At 34.1% G+C, this 13,727-nt stretch overlaps 1 protein-coding gene across 3 annotated transcripts in view; it reads left to right on the plus strand.

The window, feature by feature from the left end:
* Nucleotides 1-13,367, plus strand: part of Far1 (fatty acyl-CoA reductase 1) — a 59,932-nt gene extending 46,565 nt beyond the window's left edge. For all 3 annotated transcript variants that reach the window (XM_051192722.1, XM_051192723.1, XM_051192724.1), the window contains 3 exons: nucleotides 3,301-3,430; nucleotides 8,815-8,942; nucleotides 10,580-13,367. In XM_051192722.1, coding sequence (XP_051048679.1) covers nucleotides 3,301-3,430; nucleotides 8,815-8,942; nucleotides 10,580-10,742 — 421 coding nt within the window. In that variant the 3' untranslated portion in view covers nucleotides 10,743-13,367. The remainder of the gene's footprint in view (nucleotides 1-3,300; nucleotides 3,431-8,814; nucleotides 8,943-10,579) is intronic.
* Nucleotides 13,368-13,727: the final 360 nt, after the last annotated feature.

The raw sequence follows: 13,727 nt of genomic DNA on the forward strand, positions 1-13,727 counted from the left end.
TCAAGAAATCTTGACTAGATTAAATTTTAGGAATGTAGGTTTGGTTTTTGTTATCTTCGATGTTATTGTAACTTCAAGCTATGTAAAATGTCCTCGGATTTTCTTTTCAGATTTCTATTTTATGATCTGAAAGGTCATAATAGAGTCTGCACCCAATTCTAAAATGCCACAAACCTCAGCTTTGTATTATTACCAGTCCTTCCCAGCACTAGGATGTGTTACATCCTTGTATGACAAGTCACCATGTAGCTGTAGTGTCTTAAAGCAAGTTATTTTAAGTGTTTCAACTTTGGGTGAATGGTTTTGGTTAAAGTAAGTCTTTAACCTGTGGTCAAATAGGGACCAGGGCATATACACTAGAGAGAGTCATTCAGGGAAAAGAAGAGTGCATAGTAGACAGGCAGCTTTCTAACCTCCTGAGGAATTAGATTCTTCATGTGTTGTCTGCACATGGTCTAGTTTGAGCTTCCTTGCAGCATGACAGCTTCAGGGGTCATTGGATAGCATGCAAGGTAACTGAAGTCTTCAAGGGTGAGAATGCAAAGAGCAAGGGGGACTAGGACTATTCTTAGCTCTGTCCTTACCTAGTGTCTGAAGTCAACACCTTATTCTAATGGTTATAGATGCCTTCCCCTTGTGATGTAGGATGGGAGGTGATAGTCTTGCCTGTATCAAAGCAGGCATAACCTGAGACCTCTGTAAGTGTAATATAAAAGCAACAAGGAGTAGGGTATGGTGCTGTGGACTGTAATTTAAGCACTCAGGAAGCTGAAACAGAATTTCCATGATTTTGAGGCTATCCTGGGCTACATAGTTCCATAAGGCCCACGCAGAATGATTGTAACCATTTCAAACAAACAAAAAAACAAAATTAAGTAAGTAAAAGCAACAAGGAATATAAAAGTTTACTTAGGTAATGTACACATTAACATCTCACAGTTTATTCTTCAGGTATTTGCCTAATCAAGAATAAGTGAATGTTATGTTACAAGTTCTGTAGACCCTAATATAAGACTTCATTCTATATTAAACTAATGTTGTTCAGTTCGTGAAACCAATTTACTCATTTACATGATTTTGAGTGTCAGATTAAATCTGACTTGCTGAATATTTTGAAATAAATAATTATGTTCTATTTCTTAATATGTAGACTCTTGGTTAAAGGGGAGACAAAGGTGGAATCATCAGGAGCATTATGTCATTGTTACAAATAGCATATTTTTAAAAGTTGCTTCATGTTTTTTGTTGTTCAGTTTAACTTCTCTGAAGCTGATATTTTTTATCTAAGTGATTCTCACCTGGGGACATTTGACAGTGTTTGGAGTTGGTCATCATAATTGAGGGGTGTGCCTCCCCTCAGTCCCCAGTATGCTAAGGCCATGGGTATAAGTCTGCTAAGTATCTTAGTACATAGGTACTTTTATTTATGATAGCTAAGGTTAAGAAACCCTAGATTAGATCACCATTATGATCTGGCCTTACTGTAAATTGTGATTAATTATATTTTAGAAGTTGTCATAGTAAAGAATAAATATACATCCTCAGCAGGTACCAGACAAGCATTCACTATGACATGTTGAACAAGAGTGATGGTACAGTTAAAGTGTATTTTACATTCCTAGTAATATTGTCTGTAAATTTCTCATGTATGTGAATTTTTCAGCTCTTCCAACCTCTTTCTGTTTTGTAATTTGTGTTTGTTTATTTTGGAGACAGGATTGAGTTGTAAACCAGTCTAGCTCCACATTCATGGTAGTTCTCTGGCCTCAACCTCCCAAGTGTGAAATTACAAGTATTCATGAGCTACTATGCCTGGCCTCTCTTGTTTTTTGTTTGTTTGTTTTAATAAGAAATATTATTCGAATGGCTGGATCAAGGGTTGATTTTAGAGCAACTATCATCACTTGAATGTATCTACACATGAGATTAGGCAAGAATGTACAGTTCAGGAGTCAGGAAGAAAAATGTTTTAGTAAATTACTAATTAAAAAATGGTGTGAACTATGCATATTTATGATGAAATTAATGTATATTATGCCTATGATACTGTATTGATCTAGATTTGTTATATCTTTAAAGAACTGTTTTTCTTCTTCTTTTTTTTTTTTTTTTTTAGAAATACCTTGTTCATTAAAGCAACTTTCCCTAAGTTTTATCTACATGTTTTTTAAAAATCAATTTCTGGATGTTTGATAATTCTTTTCATGTTTAATGAAAGATTTATATTGGAATTCTTTAGAGAATGAAATAGTTTTTATTTACATTGTTCATATTGCCTTATTTCCTTCAAGTATTTTATTCAGGGTTTCTTTCTAAATGTATTGAATGTTATCACAGTTTTTGGCTAATGATATTGCCTTTATTTTCTTCATCATTTCTCGTATTCTGATTTTCTGCCATGTCTCCCATATGTAAAGCCCCTAATTTAAAGTCTTTCTAAACTTCATATACTTTGAGCTAATCCTTGTGAGAATGTAAATGGAATTCTTACATTTCTTCATGAATTATTTCTTTGATTTTTTTTTGGTGTATATTTGATTCAGAAAGCTATTTCTTAATTATTACATGGATTAGTGCTTTGATATCAATGACTTATGCAAGTGATAATAAGATGTCAGATAAGATTAAGGTTCTACTGCCCTTTAAAAAGAAACAAAGAACTCTTATACTGTTTTCTTTCTCCAAGGAAGGGCATGGGTGAGGCCTGAGGAGTTGAGTATTTCAGAAAGTTCTTGGCATTAGTCATTGATTTCATAACACATCCAGATAATCAGGAATGGTATCAATCACTGTTGAAGAGAAAGTTATTGTATTTTTCTAATAGCGTTGACTGACAAAGGAATATTTCTGTATATCTGCTTCAGTGATGCTGAAGTGATGGGATTATAATGTAGTTGTACAATCTGTGTTATGGATTCTTATTAAGGACAGGTTAGCTAAAAAGCAAAGGGAGACTAAACTGAATCCTTTTGCCTAGTGTGATACATAGACAATTTGAATTTAAACTTTAGTATTGCATATCCTTTGAGAATTCTGTGTTAGCAGAACTTTGTGCAGGTAATAGTAAATTTCCTTTGCTGCTACTTCCAATTTGTTCATTTTGGATTTATAAATTATTCTCCCAAGATGCAGAAATATTCTGATTCTTTGCTGGTTTGGTACACTTACTGAATTACAGTAATTGGGAATTGGGAATAATGGTTGGGACCTTGTTGATTATGGGATTTTTTTTTTTTTTTTTTTTTTTTTTTTACACAGTCTATATACTATATGAACCTCTTGATTTTTCTTGAAATACAGGATGATGAAAACAATCACTCGTCTTCACAAAGCCATGGTGTTTCTTGAGTATTTCACAAGTAACTCTTGGGTTTGGAATACTGATAATGTCAATATGTTAATGAACCAACTAAATCCTGAAGATAAAAAGGCAAGTATTTTCTGTTTTGTTTTAGAAAATATAACCAACCAATAAGCAGCCTGAAACCTAAGCATTTCCTACAACCATCACACAAGAAAGTCGATCTAATTATTTTTTTTCTCAGTATTTTAATTTTATTTGTAGAGAGATACAATTTTCTTCGTTTTAGAATTGATAAAATATTTGGGGATATCAGAGACTTTCAGTACAATGGAATTGCTAATCCTTTCTTCCTACAAGGTTGAGTTCAAAGAGAACTTTAATATCTTTATGGGTTTTATGTTCAGAATATCTTGTTTTCTCTGCATTTTGCGGGGAGTGAGCTCCCATTCCTTTTTTATATTGTATGCTCTTTGTCATTTCACTCTGCTTGTTTGAAAGTTAAAGTGTATATTTCTTCTGAAGTTACATCAGATTTTTGTTTTGTTTTTTGAGACAGTATCTCATTATGTAGCCCTGACTGTCCTGGAACTCACTATGTAGCTCAGGCTGGCCTCAAACTCATGGAGATCTGCTTGCCTCTGTCTCCTGAGTGCTAGATTAAAGACCTGGGCCACTACTGCCCAGCTACCTCATATTTTAGCATGTGTATCTGTCTTAAGTCAAATACATCCAGTTACCTCCTTTTAGAGGTATAGCAGTGTTAGGAATTAAACGTAGGCCCTTATTCACAGTCGTGTCCGTCCTCCTTATGGTAGTTAGAACCTTAAAATGGCAGTGATAATACCTGCTGCTCTCCAGCCATGTGTGTTTACATAGTATTGCAGTTCTGTAGTTCTGCAGTTCAAGCCCCACAATTAAGAGATAATTGTTCCAACTGTTTTCATTCTTGGTGTGTCTCTGTTATCATTTTCTTTCTGTCTGATGTGTTATGTAGAACACTGGAATAATGGCTTAATTAGGAGACTGGTCGTAGTGAACTTTTAGTTTATGAATGATTGTTCACCAGTCTTTATTCATCCTTGGTTGGTTGGTTTGTTTGTTTAACACTATTTTAGCACATAATAGATTATTTTATGTTCTTTTTACTTTGTTATCTTTGAAAAGTCAGTTAATTGTTTCTCCTGGCTCTTTTCTAGGCTTTTCACTTTTGGTGTTCTGTAACTTTGTTTGGGCTTTCTATAACTGTAGCTGGGTGTCTTCTCAGCAATTTGGGAAAATTCTTAAGCAATGTTCTTTAGATGTTGCATTTCTTTTGGTCTTCTCACAGAATCGTTATGTGGTGGACCATGGTGCCCTTAGTTTTTAAACCCCAAGTAGATGTTTGTTTTTGAACTAAAATGTTGTTTAAATTCTCCACCAGCCAGTCAGTTATATTGAAACTATTCCAATGAGGTTTTATACTTTCATTTTTAGAAAGTTCAGCTTAATCTTAGACATTTCTTCAAATTGCTCTAAATCCTCTCTATGCAAATTCACATTTAACTGATAGATGGTGTCTGATTCTGCTGTTGGAGCCCAAGCTAACTCAGGCTACCTCACTTCCATGTTGTTGTTTTGCTATTACTTGTTCTCCTGTAATTCACATTCCTTGAGGTTTCCATTGAAATTTGCCTTTTCTGTTCATGTGGCAGAAAAATGTTCACAGAACATTTGATTCTATTAGCCTTGTCTTAGTTAGGGTTTTTAATTGCTGGGAAAAGGTACCATGACCACAATGAACAATAACTCGTAAAGAAAACATTTAATTGGCTTGCTTTACAGTTTGAGAGGTTCAGTCCATTATCATCAGGGTGGGGAGCATTGGCAGCATGCAGGCAGGCATGGTGCTGGTTACATCTTGATCAGAAGGCTACAGAAGTGGACTCATTATCATACTGAGAGATGCCTGAGTAAAAGAGACTATAATGCCTTCCTCACATTGACATACTTCCTCCAGCAAGGCCACACCTCCTAATAGTGCCACTCCCTTTGAGGGACATTTTCTGTTAAATCACCACAAACCCCAAACTGAAAATAAATGTCATCAAAAAAAAAAAAAAAAAAAAAAAAATCAACAGCTGTAAGTGTGAAGTCTCAAATGGAAAAAAAAAAAAAAATAGCATTTGGTGTTCTAGACAGTTTTTGTAAGGTATTCTGGTATCCTTCACTTATATAGTATATGAATCTAGTCTTCATTTCTGGCTATAGCCCGAGAAACAGGCCTAATTCATCAGAACCTGTAGATACTTTTAGGTTGAATTTTTTTGTGGCTTCTTTTTCCCTTTTTATTTTCTCCCTTGTCAAGCCTAATATGTAGCTTATTTGCTTAATGATCCTTAACAAGTACTCAGGTGAGGAACCTAGAATGTCACTATTCCTTGTTGTCTGTCATACTTTCCTCTTTGTTCTCCCAGAGGTAACAGTTGTCTTGAGCACTAACTTAATTTTCCCTTTTGTGACTACATACAAATAGCATTATACAGTAATTTTTTTATTTTTTGTTGATATTTTTTCAGTTAGAGATTTCAGTTAGAGGATTAATTGTTCTGTGAACATTATTTATGGCGTATGAACGCATCTTTGTAGAGTGTGTACCTAGAAATTGAATTGATGGGGTATAGTTTATTCATGTTTTCAATTTAGTATATTACAATAAACATTTCACAAATGGTTATAATCAATTATATTTGTTAATATATAAGAATCCCTGTTCTTCACAGTGCTTTGTATTTTAATTTTAATTCTTAATTTTAGCCACTTGTGTGATGTTGTCTTGATACCAGTATGTATTTCCTATTAAATAAAATGTTTCTATAGACAGTACTCATTGAAACATGGACTAAGAAGATGAACAAGTTACAGAAAATAACTTGTAACTTCTTTAAAACATCGATAGGATGGAGGTCAAAACTAGACTGAATTTTTGTTATTTACCAGATTTGTAAAAATGTAGACTTTGAGACCATACTCTAAAGAGGCTTTAGGCATCTTCATTTATTACTAGTAGGAATGTGTGGTATGTCTGTCTTCAAGTTCAACTAGTCTACATCCTTATGTTTTAGGTATGTAAGTAACTTAGAGTTGTTGTTACAGTTTGTTAAACAGATCCTTGCATATGCTAGGCAGGTGCTATACCTCTGAGCCACATCCCAACCTTAATTTTAGATTTAAATTTTTTAGTACTTTTGTTACACCTTTCTTAATTATCTTTTCTGTTCTCTTTTTGTCTTATTTTTAGTTCTCTTGAACACAGTCTTACTTTGTAGGCCAAGCTGCCCTTAAACTTAAGATTCTCCTGCATTCCCAGTGCTGGAATTACAGGCATGCTCCACTATACCTCATTAGGTTGTTTGTTTTTGACAGTTTTAATTTTCCCACCTACTTTAATTGCATTAAAAAAATACATTCTGTTTTTAATTGTTTTAGTACCTTACTTTAAAGAGTACAGCATCTTTTTTTTAAGCCAAATGTAAATGTATGCTTTGGTCTTTTTTGTATAATTAAGGACCAATGCCTCTATTTTGCTGTTACAAGTCATTTGTTACTAGAGTTTAGTCTCTTTTATGCTGGTATAGGAAAATAACAGACAGGGCTAATTTATAAATGAACAGAACTTAACTCATAGTTTGGAATCTGAACAGAGACTGACATCTTATAAATAAATGCCTTCTCTTTGTGTCATCTCATGGTAGAAGGGCAAGGGAGAGCAGGAGATAGAACTCACAACATTGCCTCCTTTTATAATTGGCATTAATCATTCATGAGTGTAGAATTCTCATGCATAATCTGCTCCTATTAGTCCCCCCATCCCAAAACTTCTGTTGAAGGTCAAGGTTCTTCTGTATATTTTGGAGGGGGGGGGGGACACAAATAAAATTAGTACAGTATATACAATAAATACCCATGTAATTAATCAGGATAATCCCTCATCTGTTGCCCTTCATTCTCCTGTACCTTCAGTATTCTGAGTTATGTGGACAGTCTGGAATCTGGAGTCGTAATAATCTAGCTCTAACGAATAGACTTGAGTATAATTCTATATTGTGAGTGGCATCAGATCAGTTTTTATTCTTCTGGAAATATCTTTATTTTTCAAGTATCTTTACACTGGGATAGATTGTCATATTAGTAATCCATTAAGCACTTGAAAAACATGGTCTTTTGGCTTTACTACATCTGTTAAAAGTAGTTAACAGTCTAGTGGTTGTTTTTTAGGTAATCTATCTGGGCTTCTTTCTGACTTAATCTCAGATGCCTAAATGTATAGTTATATGTGATGAATATGGTTTTTAAATCTGTGGTGTTTCATCATTTTTGCAGGTAACACGTTCTTAGGTACTTTTTCAGTTTTTCTCCTATTGGACTCAAGTCACACTGTGTGTGTGTGTGTGTGTGTGTGTGTGTGTGTGTGTCTGTACACCCCCCATAACAACTCCTATATGAAATCAAATCTCCATCATTGTAGTAATTTGTAATATTTTACCTTCCAGAACTTGTTTTGAAATGATGATTTACAGTGAATAATCTTGTCATTTCACAAAAAAATACTTGACTGCCTGTTAGCTTGAGTACTGAACAGTTAATAGCCCTCTTATTTTGCCACAGAGTAGCATAAAGTCTTCTAGGTTTATCAACACTTCTCATCAAATGACAAAATAACTGTTACTAAAATCTTAAAGCAACATTGATAGCTAGCATTTGCTTTTTATTGTTTATTTATTGTGTATGTGGTAGTAGTTATTTTAAACAGGGTCTCATTATGTAGCACAGAGTCTTAGTCACTGTTTTATTGCTGTGAAGAGGTACTGCTTGACACCATGACCAAGTCAACTCTTATAAAAGAAAGCATTTAATTGGGATCTTGTTTACAGTCTCAAAGGGTTAGTCATGGTTGGAGCATGGTGGCATGCAGGCAGACTCTGATTAATACATCCTGATTCTTAGGCAGAGGGGGAGCCTAGGCTTGGTATGGGCTTTTAAAACCTCCAAAACTACAAAACTATCCTGTGACACTTTTCATTCAACAAGGCCACACTTCTAATCTTTTCAAAGAATTCCAGTCCCTGGTGACTAGGCATTCAAATATATGAGCTTTTGAGGGCCATTCTCATTCAAACCACCACACAGAGACTGGCTTCAAACTGGTGTCCCTCTTGTCTACTGGCATAATAGTGTGTACCCTCATGCTCTGCTTGATTTTTCTTGATGTCAGAGTTCTCTAGGAAAATTAATGTTTACTGTAGAAAATACACAGGAAGAGCGGGGAGGTTGAGATGGAAAGGAACTTGAAATGTATGTTAATTTCCTTGTAAAGTGGTGAAGAACACAGATATATGTTGACAGTAGAAAAGTTGATAATATATTGAAGTGTTTGTAATCATTTCATTTGAAATTGTACTTTAGATAAGCTGAATTTTTTTGACAAATTACAAAAAAAATTAGCAAGTAATAAATTTTTTTTTCTCCCTTAGACCTTTAATATTGATGTACGGCAATTACATTGGGCAGAATATATAGAGAACTACTGCATGGGGACTAAAAAATATGTATTGAATGAAGAGATGTCTGGCCTCCCTGCAGCTAGAAAGCATCTGAACAAGTAAGTCTGGCATGGGTTTGGTTTACATTTTCCTTAACAAAATATTCCACAGTTTGCTTTGGTGAAATAGTATTCTGAATAAAAATGATGTCTTTCAGAATAATGCTTACCTTGGGGATTGTAACTGTGTGATATTTATTTAAGATTATTAAAGGACCAGAGAGGTGGTTCAGTGGTTAAGAGCACTGACTGGCTGCTTTTCCAGGAGATCAGAGTGTGATTCCTAGCTTGCTTGGTGGATCACAGCTATTATCACTCCAGTTCCAGAGAATCCCACCCACATCATTTTCTGGCTTCTATAGGCACCAGGTACACATGTGGTACCCAGACATACATGCAGGCAAAATATCCATACACATAAATAAATGAAGATTATAAAAACTTACTATCTTCATATATGTGTTTTCTTGCATATGAATTTTGGGTAAAATTTAATTTTTAAATCACTATTTGTTTTCCTTAAATTTATTAGCAGAAAATGAAATTATTGTTTGAACCAAAAGTTACTTATATAGTTTTTTATTTTTTAAATTTATAACATGGAGTAATGGAGTTCTTAGTTTCTTAGTAGAAGTAGTACATGTTGTTTTAAAACATAATAAACTCCAAAAACAGAAGAGTCAAAATCAGCTGTAGTCCCATCATTCAGAGATTTAAGTACTACTAAGGGTCTTCTCATTCTAGTATTTGTGTGTGTGTGTGTGTGTGTGTGTGTGTGTGTGTGTGTGTTTGTGTAATTTCTAAGATTCATACTGTTCACTTGCCAAGGTCATAGTACTATGGAGCTTGCATGATACCTGTTTTATTGATGAAACAGATTTATATATTTTACTAACTGTAAGGAAACTACAGCATAGATGTTTGACTACTTATTTAATACCTTTGTTGCTGCTGTACTACATACAGTCATGTCTTGGACTGCATGATTAAGTTTCTGGAATTTATAATAGTATCTATCTGACCATCAAAACCCATAAAAAATGTTGAGAATTAGGAGCTTGCTGATCTTTGAGAGCACAAAATTTCATTATGGAGCTAATGCTATCTTTTATTCTTAGATGAGGATTTGGCAATTGACATTTGAGTTTTGGGACTGTTAGCTATCAGCAACATTATTAGATTAGATAGAAGCTCCAGAAACTCAGACATGTATCTATTTTACTTGTTCCTTTCCCTCCCTTCCTCCTTCTCAGATTTCCCCCACCCCCTCTTTCTTTATTTCTGACAGGGTCTTATTCTATGGGCCAGGCTGGTCTCAAACTTAGGATCTTCCCTGCTCAGATTGAGCCTCCCAAGTGCTAGGATCACCATGCTTGTCTTAATCTGTTGATGTCTACCACAGGGATGCTCAGTTTAATTGCTGCTTACTAAGTGTGTAGTCCAGGTATACTGATATAAAGAGATATTGCTGTACTCCCTGTTATTAGAGTATTGCATTGGTGTGCTACTGTTTAGGTGCAGGCAGGTATGTTTCAATTATGCTAACTTGAACTTAATAAATTTTAGTTTAGCTTTTAAATGTTGAAAGTTAAAAGATTGCTTAGAACTTTGATTAAAATTAAACTATGAATTAGCTGCTATCAAAAAATAATTTTATTCTGGAAAATATTTAACGTGTCTCTTGATTTGCTTTTCAGATTGCGGAATATTCGTTATGGTTTCAATACTATCCTTGTGATTCTTATCTGGCGCATTTTTATTGCAAGATCACAAATGGCAAGAAACATCTGGTACTTTGTGGTTAGTCTGTGTTACAAATTTCTGTCATACTTCCGAGCATCCAGCACTATGAGATACTGAAGACCCAGAATTTAGCATTAGAACATCTATGCATATGATGTTCTAAATGCACAAAATGTAAAATGTACCTAAGTCATCTCACCTTTTGTTAAGACATTAAACTATCTTAAGTTGGAGCGTGGAGTAAATTATGGTCCATTTTATGTAACATTTTAATGTTTATGCTCAAAATCTAGTGAACACACTGTGGTGTGCCAGCTCAGATCTGCAATAGCCACTCAGACTATGACTTAACATTTTGATCCTTGCAATGCAGAGGGTAGGAAGAGGACAGAAGTGGGGCTATGGGAACATTGACCAGTATAACTGTGCAGTTCTGGAACATACTAATTAAAACATGCCTTAACATGCAGTGCAATGAGAAGTGTGCAGACAGGAGGCCTAGCTAAATTAGTTAAGTATTTGATTTGAGTTTTCAATGTTGGATTTCTTTTTTTAATCAGATGAAGGGTGGGTTTTAGTTTTGTTAAAACCATAGCCATGTATTTTTGCTTCCTATAAGTTATAGGTGGTATCAAATGTAAAGACATTTTCTAATTTTCTTTCTGATTAAATATGTGTTACCTATAATTTTTCCTGCAGTGATCAGTTGCTCTTATGATCAGAAAGCCAAATATTCTAAAGGCACTAATATGTCTAAATGAATTTGAGAAACTATATATGCTCTGTGCATTTGAAGCAAAGTAAAAACATGAACAGTAAAACTATGTTAGTATCAAAAGAATAGGAAAACATTTTTCTAGTGTACATTTTGATCAAATGGAACTCTGGTGAGATGTGTTTTCATTTTGAAGAGGATTTCTTGAGTCTTGATTGGAGGTGGGATTGGGGAAAGATTCATCATATGTGTTCTCTGCTCCCTTATAAATTTTCTCACAGGATTTACCCCGTCTGAACATGCATTATTATAAAGGAATGTAGTTGCAGCTTTTAACATTAAGAGAATGTCCTCATGTGTTTGCCAACACATACTAATTTTGATCTTGAAAGCTGAATTCCTTAAAAATAAATGATGCATACATATGTGTATAAAATTAAATAAAAGATTTTACCATGTAAGTGGCAGACTTTTGAATGAGTATCAAATCATCATTTCTTTGCATGTTGTTTTAGCTTTAGAAAGACATGCGTTATAGAAACAAATAATAGCAAGAAAATTGATGTATATTTATGGATACATTACAATTCCCTTTAAATCTTACTAGTTTGTTACTATTTTATCATATATTTTCTTTAATAGCTTGTTCAGCACCACACTGTTACAATTAAGCTGATCAAGTTGTACTTCATTTAAATCATCAGCAGTGTATCTTAAAAGTGCTCACAGGGATCAGTTCACACTGTACAAGAAATTAAATGTAACTTTACATTTTAATTTTTTGTCAATTGAAATACAATATAGAAGAGGTTTATTTTGCTATTATGGAAAAACAAAATGTAAAGGAAACCAACTTTTTCCATGCGGGTATATAGTCTTGAAATGGGGGGAGGGGGGACTACTTCTGTATTGAAGCCAGACTTTGTGTAGTAAAACTTTTAAAGGTAATTTTAAAAGAAGTATGTATGTAGACCTGTGTATTTGGAATGATACTGAAGTCTGTGGTCTAGGACCATGCCTTTTACAAGGTATGAGAGACCATGGAGGTGTATGAAAATGGAGAAAATTATGCCTTTGATTTAAGGTGGCCCATATAATACACTTTGAGTACTCTGTGTCTCCAAATACATTCCCATGATGTAATGAAAACACATTAACCTTTAATGATTTTTATACATCTGCTAAATATACCTAGAATCTGGTGAATTGTCTTTGGGTCTCAGAAAAGAATCAGATACAACGTGGGCAGGTCTGTAAAGTGAATTGGACATATGTCTTTTGTTTTATTGCTCTTGTACTCTAATTTAAAGAAATGCTAACTAGGGTCATGCTAAGGTTATAAATTAATTTTGTGTGTTTAGAATTCTGTTGTCAAAAAAAGATAATGAATAAATGATGTTCATCCTGGAATTTACAATTTTGAAATTAGTATGGAGAGTAAAATTTGATATTGTCAGTCCTCACCAAGTATGCTTTGGCTTCAAGTCGTATTTGAAGAGTTTGGAAACATTCTGTTTGTAATTTGCTAGACAGTATTTTTAGTTCTGATTATATTTTCCATACAGATCATTCAATAGGACAACCTGTAAAATAATTTAATTCAACTCTTTTGATAAAACTGTATTCTAAACCATTTGGGCTTTTTCCCTTATCTTTCCTTTTCTGAACTCCTCTGACATACATATTTGTACACTGTAATGTCATTGTAACCATTTAATTGCCTTGGCAACGCTAATGTATCTTAAAGCTTAGTGCAGATGAGCATGACCAGGTTGTATGTTGTTTGACTTAAGGGTGACATAGAATAAGCGTTCCTCCAGTCTGCCAGATGGAGCTTGGAAGCGGGAGGGGCTTCTCCCCTCTCCCCTTTGTGTTTGTCTGTAGGAATTGATTGGGAAATTTTGTTTTGTGTTTTGTTTGTTGTTTTAAGTGTACCTGATAATCTTTTATAAGAAGTAAATAGAAGCATTGGGTGCCTTTGTTTGTAAACCAAAAAGTAATAAATGAATCCCTATATTTCTATTCTAGCATCTATTGTATTTTTACATTGTGGAAATCATCCATGAGTTAACATAGCTATGTAGTTCTGAACATTTTATTTTCTTAGGTGTCCACATTGATTCTCCCCATCTTTTTATTTATGTCTGAGTTGTTCATACAGTACTTTAGAGGAAGCATATAGGCAGAATAAATAAACAGTTAAAGATATTTTTATATAGTAGTTAATAATGAGGCTTTAAAAAAAATGTAAACAGAACCAGGAGACCACCAGCATGTTTCTAGCACAAATGACATCATGTTAGTTTATAGATTCTTCACTAGTGATTGATCTGACTTCATTTAAAGGATTCTTTATTTTCATAGAGAATCAGTGAATCACTTGGGAG

This window comes from Phodopus roborovskii, unplaced genomic scaffold, assembly GCF_943737965.1.
Source record: "Phodopus roborovskii unplaced genomic scaffold, PHOROB, whole genome shotgun sequence".
In the NCBI taxonomy this organism is placed as follows: domain Eukaryota; kingdom Metazoa; phylum Chordata; class Mammalia; order Rodentia; family Cricetidae; genus Phodopus; species Phodopus roborovskii.